This window comes from Ceratotherium simum, chromosome 5, assembly GCF_057802395.1.
Source record: "Ceratotherium simum simum isolate JZ-2026a chromosome 5, ASM5780239v1, whole genome shotgun sequence".
NCBI lineage: Eukaryota > Metazoa > Chordata > Mammalia > Perissodactyla > Rhinocerotidae > Ceratotherium > Ceratotherium simum.
The window spans coordinates 46,874,864-46,888,077 of record NC_141904.1 but is presented as its reverse complement, the minus strand read 5'-3'; the positions used below and the strand labels follow the sequence as shown (position 1 = coordinate 46,888,077).

The 13,214-nt window shown below is 50.8% G+C and overlaps 1 protein-coding gene across 4 annotated transcripts in view; it reads left to right on the top strand.

Annotated features, from left to right (window-relative positions):
• The window catches only part of ZDHHC3 (zDHHC palmitoyltransferase 3), a 58,623-nt gene that overhangs the window by 41,114 nt on the left and 4,295 nt on the right, over positions 1-13,214 (top strand). For 2 of the 4 annotated variants that reach the window (XM_004419593.3, XM_014791249.2), the window contains 2 exons: positions 3,049-3,179; positions 5,679-7,380. In XM_004419593.3, the coding sequence (XP_004419650.1) occupies positions 3,049-3,179; positions 5,679-5,837 (290 nt within the window). In that variant the 3' untranslated portion in view covers positions 5,838-7,380. Of the gene's footprint in view, positions 1-3,048; positions 3,180-5,678; positions 7,381-13,214 lie in introns of those variants that run through there. The other 2 variants (XM_014791242.2, XM_014791234.2) reach the window with 1 other exon arrangement.

Here is a 13,214-nt window from a genome sequence, read left to right as displayed (position 1 = left end):
CGCTACTCTCCCTCCTGACCTCATCCCATCCTCGTTACCTCCCAAAGGCCACATCTCCAAATACCAGCACATTGGGAGTTGGGGCTTCAACACAACTTTTGGGGGGAAACAGTTCAGTCCATAGCACCATGTCTCCCCATTTTCATGACTACCACAGTTCTGGCATAAGCCAGAGAGGGGAAGGTCAAGCTAGTAGGGAGAAGAGGGAGGGGACGAGTGGGTTTCTGGAGATCATACCATTCTACATAGCTGGGTGGGTCACCAGCAAGTTCCTTGGTGAACATTCTGAAAGGGCACACATTCTGCTAGGCCCTGGGGATCCAGTTCAACTCCAGATGTGGTCTTGGCAACTTGCTAGTGGAGTCTGACAAGGACATCTTATCATCGCAAACACCGCCCACCCATCATCAGGTTAACAGACATGGGCAGTGATGAGAGTAACACAGACTATCAATGAGGCAGAATGCCTCTGTCTTTGGAGTGGAGCTGGCAGGGGCCGTTTTCTTGATGCCCACTTAAAGCCAGGCATGGCACACAGGGCTTTTTGAGCAGTGCCGTATTTCAACCTTGTAACAAGCCTGCAGGGTAGAAGAGATGCTCCCTACTTTGCAGACAACAAAAGCTGGGGCTCACAGAGGTTGAGCAAGTTCCCAAGCTCACACAGCTGAGAAGAGGGCCTGCGATTCAAGCCTCGGTCTGGAGCGGGGTTTCCCAGCCCTGCCTGGATGGCTCCAGTGCCCAGGGTCCTCCCTGCATGCTCTTGATTGTGTTTGGTCAAGATTCCTGATGGAGGAGGCTTGAGGCACCCAGTTCCTGTGGCAGCTAGGCTGAGAAGGTGCCAGACAGTCCCCAAAGTGGACGCCTGAGAGTTGGCCATTTGTGAAGTTAAGACCATCACGGTCCAGCCCTGGATGAGCTGTTGGGCCATCCAGCTTGTGTAAGAAGGGGCAGGGGGCTGTTCCCAAGGATGAGGGCACTTGGAGTTGATATTTAAAGAAGAGTGGGGAGGTCATTCCACATTCCCTGGAGCTGGTTCCTGCCTCCCCAAACTCGATCTCTAGTTCCTGGGGCCAGCCCAGGAGGGGCCAGGTGCTGTGCGAGAATGGAAAACAGGCCACAGCACTGGGCTCTGCCTCCAGCTCCAGGGTAAGGAGGGAACAAGACACTTCCACCCAGTGAGCATCCCCGTGTGCTCGGGCTGGGCCAGGCCGAGCTGTACAGATGTTCTCATGCATTCCCAATCATCCCACTGTACAGAGGGGAAAACTAAAAGCTGAGAGATCTGACCTCTGGCCCAGATTCTTTTCTGGTCAGGCACTGCTCCAAAGTTGGTTGCACAGCAGGGAGGCAACGTCCCCACCTTCCTGGAGCTGGAGGTGCGGTAGAAGCAGCAGATATCAAGAAAGGAAAAAAGCAGGTAGTTCCACATTGCAGGGGATAGGAAACACATGGGGCCAGAACAGAATATCAGTGGGGGCATCTTAGTGAGAGCTCAAGGTCAGGAGTTGGTGCCAGGATCCAGGCCCCACCTTGTCTGCCTGACTTCAGAGCCCTCATCCTTCCCAGCAACCCACCAGAGGCCAGGCAGGCAGCTGCCACACCTGTGGCCACTGGGGGCCAGCCCATCAGGCTGCTGGGCCACCCCAACCAAGGCCTGCCCAGCAAGGAACCAAGAAGGGAAACCATCTGGAGGCAATAAGTTCCAAGGGAAACGTGAGAAGATGAAAGCATTTAGATGAGATGTTCCTTACCATACCACCCATAGAGTGCTGAGTTCCCAGATTCGGGAGCTGGTTTCCAGATCTGACCTCCCTTTCCCCTTCTGATGTTCTTGTGAGGGAGCCAGCAGGGCAGCTCACAGGGGGCACTTACTCCCTGAATTCCCAAAGCCCAGTGAAGCCCGACTCTGCCTTCTAGGATTGGCCCTCTCCAGCCAGGGAAACAGGCCTGAGCACTGGAGCAACGAGAAACATGAACCACAACCCGGGCTTGACAAGCACAGGCAGCAGCTATCAGTGAGGGCAAGAGTCTTTGGGCAGTAGTGCCAACCACAGGGCCAAGACTGCACTGCTGGTGTCATCAGCCATCTCCCAGTGGGGGCCAAGTTCCCCCAGGGGTTTCCTGAGAGGCTGCCTGGGTGGGGAGAGCCAGAACAGGGGCTCCCCTCCCTGCTCACTCCCACCGTCTCCCACAGCACCTCTGCTTTTCTCTGGTTGGGTTTCTGCTTTAGACTTTATTCAGACAAAGGATTCTGCTGCTTAAAACCACACATCTAGTCAAACCTCACCACTTTAGAGTGGAGGGAGTAGGGGTCTGGGGAGGGACAAGGCTTGCCTCAGGTCACAGTGGGCTTGTAGAGGGGCCAAGAGAGTGAAAACACTGCTCCTGTTGACTCCAGCCTTGGAGACTGACTGTCTCAGCGATGCAGATGATCCTGAGAGGGACATTTCCCGTGGGGGTTCTCACACCTGGGTCAGCACCAGAGCAGCAGTCACACTGCCCATTGGTGAGCTTCGAATCCCAAAGCCACCAAGTGGCCCTCCAGACCTGCCGTTTCCTCTCACCAGCAGATAGTGGCACAGAGGGGGCCATGCCTCATACAGGAATGCCCAGAAAACTCATGGCCAGACCAGGATTGGACTGAGGCCCCTCCACCTGTGCAACCTGTGTTGTGCTCTGAGGAGAGGAAGGTCTCCCTGTGGTGTCCTCAGGCCTTCTTGCCTCAGATCTGAGTCCCTTCTGGGTCCTTGCATGTGCCAGGCACTGTGCCTGGCACCAGGATACAGACATCACGTGCTGGCCAGGAAAGAGACAGTGAGCAAGGAGTGATGCGTGTTCGGGAGGGGAGGCCCCAGCAGGAGGGCTCCTCTGAGGAGCACTGGTGCAGCCTGGCATGGGGCAGGATGGTCCCTGCCAAGGCCTGGAGGCCAGGGACGTGTGGCCTCAGGAGGAACCAGTCCTGCTGGAGGCCGAGTTGGAGCCCTTGGGGGCTCTGGGTGGTGGGCAGCAAGCAGCGGCCATGAGCCCCATGTGCTCCTTTTCTTTCAGAGTGCAGCTCCTTCTCGCCACCCACCACCGTGATCCTCCTCATCCTGCTGTGCTTTGAGGGGCTACTCTTCCTCATTTTCACGTCAGTGATGTTTGGGACCCAAGTGCACTCCATCTGCACAGATGAGACGGTAAGCAGGCAGCCTGCCCACCACCTCTGCACCTGGGGTCGGGGAGGCCCCAGTGTGGCTGGGAGGCATGCTTGCAGGCCAGGCCCCTCTATTTGCTGTGACACTGGATCTTCACGCACACACGAGTCCTCCCCACTTGGGGCCAGCACGGCAGGTCACACCAGGAATGGGGCCCAGCAGCCTTGGTGAAGGGCTCCCTTTGCCACAAATCCTTGCATCTTCTCATGATGGTTCTGTCTGTACACAGCACTGCGTCAGGCATTCTGCTGGGCACTGGGACACCCTTCGCATCCGGGGGCCACAGGCCTGGAGACAGGGTGGTGGACAAAGAGTGCCTTAAGCCGGGTGGCATAGGCAAGGTCAGCTTCCCAGAGGAGGTGACTTCATGACTAGGTCCTGAGGGCAGAGTCAGGAGACAGCCCTGCCTTGAGCCCCGCAGAGCAGTCAGTGGGCAGCAAGCCCTCACCGGGCCTCTAGGTCACTTCTGCTTGCACCAGCTGTGGTCCTCATCCACTGCCTTCTCCCCACCCCTACCTTCCCCCCTACTCACAGCTCCTTCTCTGGGAGCTTCGAACCTGCTGGCTGGGCCAGACTGGAGTCCGCTCCCCTGGTGCCACTGCTGCTACCTCTCAACCTTCCTAAAGTGTCCAGAAACCTCAAGGTGGTCAATCCATGGCTGTGTGTGGGCATTTCTTTTTTGGCTTTGGGGTCCAGGTAAAGGGCCCCAGAAGGAAGGGGCAGAACTTAGCACTGGGGTGAGGAGCAGAGGCGTCAGGTCGTGAGTCTATCCTGGCACTACTCCTGGCTTCCCAAGGTCCCCCTCAGGTGGCAGCCGTCAACAATTGTCTAATGACCTTTTGGGGTCGGGGGCTGGGTTTGGGACCTCTTGGGTAGTCAGCCTTAGATGGAGGCTCAGAGGAAGACCGAGACATTGCCACTGCTGCTGAGGCCCCCTCCCCTGTGGGTGTGGAAAATCAGCGTTCAGGGAAGAGAAGGACGATGCTGTCTGGCTGCCAAGGCACTTTCATTTGGATCTGTGGGAATTCTCGACGGGTTTAGAAAGTTGGGGGGCTCTCACCAACTTCTCTTCTTTTATAAGAAATAATATCATTGCAAAAGAATTTCTGTAAAAATAGTGGCCAGTGGTGTAGATCCAGCTGTGTATCCAAGCATTAAATATGACCAGCCTTTCTGCATGATACCTGCAGGGAACCTAGAGGTGGCTGCCCGGTCCCGCCTGCTGTTGGGATGCTGCCAGGCTGCATAGGCCATGCTCTGGGGGAGCCAGAAGGAAAGCTCTCATGGCGCTGGCCCTAGCTGCTCTTCCCCTCAGGGCCATTCCCAAAGGGAGTTGTGTCGGAAAGGGAAGGAGAAAGGAACAGAGGGCCCTGATGCTCGTGGGAAAGGGTGTCTTCCCCCTGACCTGTATCTTCCCAGATGCCTAGGCTTTGAATAGAGACTCAGACTGGGCTGTCCCCTCAGCCCCCATCCCTACTCCCCCACCTCACCAGAGACCACAGCAGACAGACCCCTGGCCGGGCTCCTGCCAGGCTGCTTCTCTCCTGTCCCACTGGGCAGGGCCGTGTTTCAGGCCCTGCCTGCTGACTGGCTCCATCTGAAGAAGGGAAAAGGGGAGGGACCAGCTTTCTCCCCCAGCCCCCATTTTTCCTGTGAGACTTGGGGGTGGGGGGCATGGCGCTGGCTCTGCAACAAGTGCTGAGGTGGCCTTGGGTCACGCTTCTCCCCAGAGGAGCCCTAGGAAGACCTTTGCCGTGACTGAGGCTGACTGGTCTATCCCTGCAGCCCCTCTAACCTATACTAATCCTTTCTCCTTCCTCCTCTGTGGTGACCTCTCCCCTCACCACAGTCTCTCACTCCTGTTGGACCTTCTCAGTTGTGCCTCGCCAGCCCTGCAAAGCAGGGGGCTTCTTGACTCCCTGGCTGGTGAGACTGACAGCGCCAGAGCAGTCATTTGATTTGTTCCTTTTTTTTTGTCTGCAAAGTGGTCATAGTAGCTTCAAACTTCCTCTGAAGCTGTGGCAAATTAACAGCCATCATTGGTTGTCATGATCGTGAGCTCCCACCAGCTCTGAGGCTTCTCACGCCAAAGCCTTCCCAGCCCTCCACACACAGCCCAGCACCAGGCCAGAGGCGCCTCTGAGAACCCAGTAAGGACTCAGGTCTGTGTAGATGGCCTCCTTCACTTAACAAAACACACCGGATCTACTAGGAATAATGGCCTAGGGGCCTGCTGATTTGCTCATTTTTCCCTCCCTTCCTGGAGGGACTTGTAAATATGAGCCCACCCAAAAAAAAAGTATGATCTTTTTTTCTTTAACACTTTTTATGAGAGAAAGAGAAGAAACATGTAATATGTAGATAGCTTTATGGCTTTAAAAAGGAAGCATTTCCTCCATTCACCTCAAGCTAATAAACATCCCTCCCCAAAACCTCAGCAATAAAATGCTTGACTGAAAGTATGATTGTTCTTGTTTTCAGGGAATAGAACAATTGAAAAAGGAAGAGAGAAGATGGGCTAAAAAAACAAAATGGATGAACATGAAAGCCGTTTTTGGCCACCCCTTCTCTCTAGGCTGGGCCAGCCCCTTTGCCACGCCAGACCAAGGGAAGGCAGACCCGTACCAGTATGTGGTCTGAAGGACCCCTGACCAGCATTGCCACTCAGACACAAACCACATCACAGCACTACCGTCCGATCCATTCTCATGAATGTTTAAACAGAAAAAGCAAAACAACTACTCTAAAACTTTTTTTTTATGTCTCAAGTATAAAATGGCTGAGCATTGCAGAGAAAAAAAAATGTTCCCATGTTTTATTTTTAACAGATCATCCTTTCTATTTTTTGGTGACCGAAGCTGCTCTTCTTTTTTCCTTTTTAAAATCACTTCTCTGGCCTCTGGTTTCCTCTCTGCTGTCTGTCTGGCATGACTAATGTGGAGGGTGCTATCTCCGGCCATGCCCACTTCTACTAACTGAGTGAGGCGTGACGCTGGTGCGTGGATGGACCGTCTGGACGCCTGGTTGGGGATGCATAGGAGAGCCAGGAGGACCCGTGACTTCTCACTGCCCAGGAGGCAGTGGCAGGCACCCCGATGGGACTTAAAACCTCACCGAAGACGGATGCTTACCCCTTGAGGCCTGAGAGGGGCAGGATCAGGGCTGGATCCTCCAGAAGGGCCCTTGCCACAGCAGCCTCATCCCCCACGTGGATGCGATTTGCCTCCTAATTCATGAAATCAATTGCCTGCCTTGTACTTTATGGGCTCCGGTGCGTAGAATGACTTTAAGGGGTTGGGGAGACAGATGAAAGGGGTCTTATTTGTATTCTGAATCACTAATTACATTCCTTCTGATTATGTGAAAGAGTGTGAAGGGAAGAAGTTTTTCTGGTTCAAAATGCCTTACACAATCAAGAGAAGAAAATTTCAGGCGAGCTGCATTTTCCTTTGTTGCATCTGCTTACTCTCCTACCACCCCACCTCCCTCCCTCCCCAAGCAAGATGTCAGTGAAGCAGTGTTAATGCCGAGTGAAACAGCCACAGTCCCCAGCACATGCAGCCCCACCGTCAACCTGTTTTTCCTCACTTTGTAAATCTCTAAAGTGGGTTCACTTTCTGATATTTTAGACCCATAAACGGGCACATGCCCATGTCTTATCTATATTTTAACCTGGGAGACTGTTGACCTGGCCTGGGGCTGACCACGATGCGAGGGCGACATTGCAGCCCCCAAACTTCTCAAAGTTGGTAGACAGCCATCCCATTCACTGGAATCAGCAGATTCACGGAGGCTAGGGCCCTGAGACTGAAGAGCTCTTCCTTTTGGAGGCACTTCCTGTGTCAAGTCTCATTTGCAAGAGGAAGGCCTGAAGATAGTGGGGGAGGTGAGGAGACAGGGAGTGCCCGGCAAATGCAAAAATCACAGAAATTTGAATACTGACTATCTGTGAACTCTTACACATGCATTTTTTTTAAGTGATCATCACCACAAACCTCCTTTTTTAGCTTTTGCTTGGGGTGGGGGTGGGGGGGTAAGGCTTATAAAATCCAGTCCTGGATAGGGAAAAAGTTAATCTAGCCATGTGATTTTTCAGAAAAGTAAGCGAAACATGCTGCCTCTTTTCACTTCTGTCAGTGCTTCCACATGGAAACAAAATGCAATAAAATTTTTCCAAAATCTGTTCTGATTAAGCTCTGCTCTCTCTCAGCGTTACCTGCGGGGAGAGCCAATGGTCCAGTCAACACGAGTTTGCTCTGTTTGTTTCATTGCTTTTAAAGGACGTTTATTCATACTCCCTCTCTTGAGTGAGGTGTTTATTGTGTTTTTAAAGGACCTTTATGGTCCCTTCTTGAGCAAGCTTGCCCCACCAGGCCCCTCTCCTTTGGCTTTCTGCAGCCTGAATCCCTTCCCTTGTGCTCCCGGGCTCTCTGCTACTACAGGAAAGTCATCAAGTCTGCAGAGTTTGCTTGTAGGGTTGGGCATGGGGGAGAGACTCATTTTCCTCTGCCCACCCAGCAGAAAGCAAAGTCAGCCAGAGGAAATCGCTGAAAATCTCCACAAATAGTTCTGGTGCATTGCTTTGAGGAGCTCTCCATTATCCCTTTGATGTTTAACCAAAGAACTCTGCAACATTTTCTAAGTCCATTAACCTTGACTTGCTGCTACTGTCCTATTTATGCTATAGTCAAGACTGAGATCTGAAATTTTTTTTAAATGCTGTTTTTAAATCCAGTTTATAGCATGTTTTCCACATGCCTTTTTTTTTTTTTTTTTTTGGTGAGGAAGATTAGCCCTGAGCTAACATCCATTACCAGTCCTCTTTTTGCTGAGGAAGATTGGCCTGGGGCTAATATCTGTGCCCATCTTCCTCTGCTTTATATGGGACGCCGCCACAGCATGGCTTGACAAGCAGTGTGTCAGTCCGCGCCGGGGATCCCAACCTGCAAACCCCGGGCTGCCGAAGCAGAGCGCACGCACTTAACTGCTACGCCACTGGGCCGGTCCCGTTTTTTTTTTTTTGAACAGTTCACTTAGGTGTGTGAAAGAAGTGTGGCTGTTAAGTGACTCAGAGCAGTTGAGAAGGCTCTGACCCTGCTCCCACCCCTCAGGGATCCATCCCTTGGGAGGCAGTGCTGCCGTGCTGTCCTCCTGCCGAGGAGGGAGACTGGAACTCAGGGAATATTTTTAAGTATTTGGATGCCCTCACAATACTCCAACTTCAAGGGCCTTTTTCTTTAAGTGACCCAGGTTTGGTTTTCCCTCATGGAAATTCTAAGGAATGCAGTAGTTAGGGCTGAAGATATATTGAATTTTTTCTTGAGTCCTAAAAATAGAAAGTCGTCATTTAAACCTGAGCATACTGTGTATATCTCTCCCAGAGAGGAAGGCTCCTTCCGACATCCTGTATGATTCTCCCTCTGGGTTTTTACAAGCCCTTTGGCTGAAAGAATGAATGTTCCCCAGCTCTCAAGCCAGAGTGAAATGTGCACTCACTAGGAGGATAGGAATACCCCAAGATTCCCTGTGTTTTTCCTATTTCATTTTCGTTGAGTTGGAAAACATTCTGCAGAGAGCACAGTGACTGAGGAATGTGGCTGTCCTTTGCAGTATAGTAATTGGTCTCCAGCCTGGCGTCCACACAAGAAGAAACAGGGATTGCTGAGCTCTCTCAGTGTTCACAGACGGCTAATAAAAGAGGACATCTCTCTACACGAAGGCTGCCCCAGCTTTTTGCTTCGGTGCAGGATTTCGGACAGCACTGAATGGTGCACGCATGGGAAACAAGCCAGTAGTAGCCACGGGGTTTCAGAACATGGGCTCTGGAAAGTGGAAGGGAAAAATAAAGAGGAAGGTGACATGGCAAGTTGGATTCAGTGACTCCTTCCCACCTGTCAGCTTCAGTTTTGTGTTCATAGCAACCAGACGGAACATGCAAAAGTCCTAGGTCCAAACAAATCGCCTGTTTGTATGGGCTTGGTGACAGTGTGCATACACAGTGAATTTGGGTAGAAGTGCATGTGCCGAGTCTCCTCTTAGTCATACCATTTCATCTTTGTAATAGTTTTTTCTTGGAAGAACCCCAAGTGAGACACCTTGAATTACCAGCTTTTGCTTGTTCGGCTAGGCCGCTTGGAAAGTTAAAATCCAGCTTCCTGATGCAGGAATCTTTCAGAAGAGATAGATTAAGAAATGTTTATTAACTACCCACGTGAGGTCAGCATCACACAGAAACCCCAGATCTTGGGAGCCTGCATTGGGATCTCCCAGCCAGGCCAATGGGTTTTAAGTTTCTCTCATTTCAAGACTTGTAGTGCATCAGCCTGAGGGGTGAGCCAGCCAGGGGTCTCAGCCTAGAAGGGGCCCTTCAGCACCAAGGAAATGTGAAGAGGAAGATTTTGCTGGAAGCCATCTCAGGAATCGTGCTGGCAGTGCACTGAGGCAGTGCGTCGCAGAGTGTGGCCCTCAGACCAGCAGCATCAGCATCGCGTGGGAGCTTGTTAGAAAGGCACGTTCTTGGGCTCCACCCCAGACCTGCTGAATCAGAAACTCAGAGGCTGGGGCCCAGCAAGCTGGACTGTAACAGCCCTCCAGGTGATCCTGACACACGCTCAAGTCTGAGAATCCACTTGGGGTGTGCAGGGGTCGCCCAGAGGTGGTCCTGGATGCTGCTGAGCTCAGTGTGGTGCTGGTTAGAGGGTGCCTACTGTGAGTCCTCTTCCCACATAACCCGCAGCCTCCCCAACAAATGAATGCTGAGAAGACAAGGAAAGTCTGGTTTTTTGAAGGGGGTCCAAATTATTAGTCTGTCCAACAGTCTTCCTGCACATCTCATCTGTCCAACTGGTTTCTGGACCAAGGGGCCCTTTGGGTGAAGAACCGTCCAGAAGGGAGAGGGGAAAGAGTGGAGCCGGGGTCCTCCAAATGGGAATGGTGGCCGGTGAGTAATTAGAGCACATGTCCTGGCCTTTAGTGTCCATCTGTGGGCCTCAACACCCATGTGGCTTTTTCTTGTATCTTTTAAATACACATCTTACCTGAGAGTCACCTCATAGGAGATAAAGAATTCCCATTGAAAGAGAAACAAGCCACTGGCCAGCCTACTCTCCCAAACCGAAGACTTCATTTCCCAACCCTCTCCCTCAAAAAAAAAATCATTGATGACTTGAGCAGCGTGATTACCCTAGCAAAGCTGAGTGGCCCTAGGGATCCCTCTCCATCTGCGCACACTGGAGCTGATGAAACTGATCCAAGGAATTATGAAAAGCATTGCAGAGTAGTGTTTGCAAAAACCTTCTGGGGGAAGGCGCGTGCTCTGACATGGACATAAAGGACGCCCTAGGGCCGGCCCCGTGGCTTGGTGGTTAGGTGCGCGCGCTCCGATCCTGGCGGCCCGGGTTCGGATCCCGGGCGCGCACCGAGGCACCACTTCTCCGTCCATCCTGAGGCTGAGTCCCACATACAGCAACTAGAAGGATGTGCAGCTATGACATACGACTATCTACTGGGGCTTTGGGGGAAAAAATAAATAAATAAAATCTTTAAAAAAAAAGGACTCCCTGGAGTTCTGCAGCTGAGGTAACGTAGTCCGATGATGGGACATTTGGGCCCTGGCCTCAGTCCTTGGTTCACATGCCTGCTCAGCTACTTCCTTCCCGTGTGACCTTGGGCAGTAACTTACTTGAGCTTTAGTTTTCTCATCTGTAAAATCAGGGAGATAATGTAAGTCACAAGGTTGATGTGAGGATTAACTGAGAGTAATGAAGATAAATGTTAGTATGGTATCTGGCACGTGGTATGGCTTGAGTAAATGTTAGCTCTGTTAGAGCTGTGCTTTTCAAACCATGGTCACAACTGTTCATGATCTATGAGATCAATTTACTGGTTTGCAACAGCATTTTTTAAAAGAAATAAAAAATAATGCATTACACACTGGAGAATAAGTATGGTTGCATGAAACTTGGGGGGGGGCGCATCATGCTGGGTTGCAACAGAAAAGTGTTTTCTATTGTGGGTTGCAATAAAAAGATGTGTCTTCTCTCACTGTCTTCTCTCACTGACGAAGAGAGAGTGTTATCTGGCCATCTCTGAGGAGGGCAGGTTTGCGTGGGCTGCAGCATCTCTGCCTTGCTACATCTGGTGATGGAGGGAGCAGGGCGACCACCTGCTCTTGCTCTGTGGGTCTCAGCTGAGTCCTTACAGAGCGTTTGCTTGGGTCTCTGGAAGACTTAGTACTGATACGTTAATTTTGGGGCATTGGTGGATTTGTTCACAGATCACGACTTATGTGTCACCCAGGCAAACGAGGCCCGAAAGGCCCAGGCCACACACTCCCTGCAAGAGGTGCTGGCTTAGGCTGTTACCGTACCCTTACCAGGGGTCAACCATTCTTGTTCGCTTGAGCCTGAAGTCAGTATTACTGCTGCTTCTGCGAACCTCCAGCTTAAGGACTTTGCCTTCAGGACGCCTTCAAATCCACGCAAAGCTCAAAATTGAGTCCTGCCTGGAAAAAGAGACGGATTTGGCTCCTCCTGAGCCTGAGGGTCCAGACCCTCCTGCCTTTTTTATACATCAGATTCGTCTGGAATATTTTCTTCTCTCCAGACTCAGAGTTGACACTCCTTGGATGTTTGTCCATTCAGCTGCTGAGGAACTTCATCTGGTGGACACCGATTCATCGCTGTCTGGAGTACTTTTACGAGCTTGCTGAGGAGGTTGAGTATAACCCAAGAGGGCTCTTCTGGGAACACACCGTCGGAATGGAAAATAGTAATCCTGTGGTTCTTTTGCTTCATTTCTGTTTACAGCTTTTCTCTGCCTTTGAGATCAGCACAGGCAGAGTGAGAATTTGCAGTAGGACTGAAAACACGTTGGGCAGAGAGAAGACACCAATTCTGGTCCCGGTTCTCATGTGTGACCAGCAGGACAAGGCTTGGCCACTGTCATGGCCTCTCAACCTCTGTTTTCCCATCTGCCAAGTGTCAATACTTGGTTGTCATGAGGACCCACAGTCATGGCTGTGAGTGAACCCAGTCAGTGTGGATACAGCCAATCTGTCCTTCCTGGGTGTCCCCTCTAGCCTGGTCTGCCGCATGATGATGTCCCAGCTACCCTGCAATCATGGTTAAAATGCCTCTCTTGACATGCTGCAAATGATCACCCAGGAAGGAATGCAGGATCCCCAAAGCAATCACCTCGTGAGCCATCACTGCTTCTGCTAAGTGGGGAGGCCTGGCAAGGGGCCAGTCCGAGAGCAGTGCGGCATCCTGCACTCATGACCCACGTGAGGCTCCCTCGAGACTTGTGTCAGCAAGGTCCATTTTCTGAAACATCTTTTTTGTTCTGATTATAAAAGTAACACCTGCTCATTGGTGAAAACTTGGAATGTGTGGGAAGTCTACAGAAATACATACAAATCATCTAAACTCCTATCCCCCAAGGTGACCACAGGTTCCATGATGATGTCATGGTAACTTTACGTTCTTCCCTTGTCACCACGTAGACAAGATTTTCCAATGTCACGTGTAACTGTATTAACACCATTTTTTTAATAGGTGCGTAGTGTTCTGCTTTATAGAATAATTTTCTTAGCCACCATTATTGGACGTTTCAATTGTTTCCAACTTTTCGTTGTTATAATTCATTGTTTAAGACTGTTGCATAAATCTTTGTGTCTCAGATTGTTTTTCATTTTTTTAACTTTATTGTGAAATAATTTCAGACTTACAAAAAAGTGGTAAGAATAGTACAAAGAGCTCTCATATACCCTTCAATCTGTCTTTCCAAATGTAAACGTTTTATATAACCATAATACAAATATAAAAACCTGGAAATTATTGAAACAATACCATTAACTAATCTGTATGCTTTATTCACATTTCTCCAATTGTCCCACTGACGTCCTTTTCTGTTCCAGGATGCCAGGGTGCATCGTTTGTCGTGTCTCATTAGTCTCCTCCAATCCATGACAGTTCTCAGTCTTTGTCTTTCGTGAACTTGACTCTTTTTTTTTTTAAT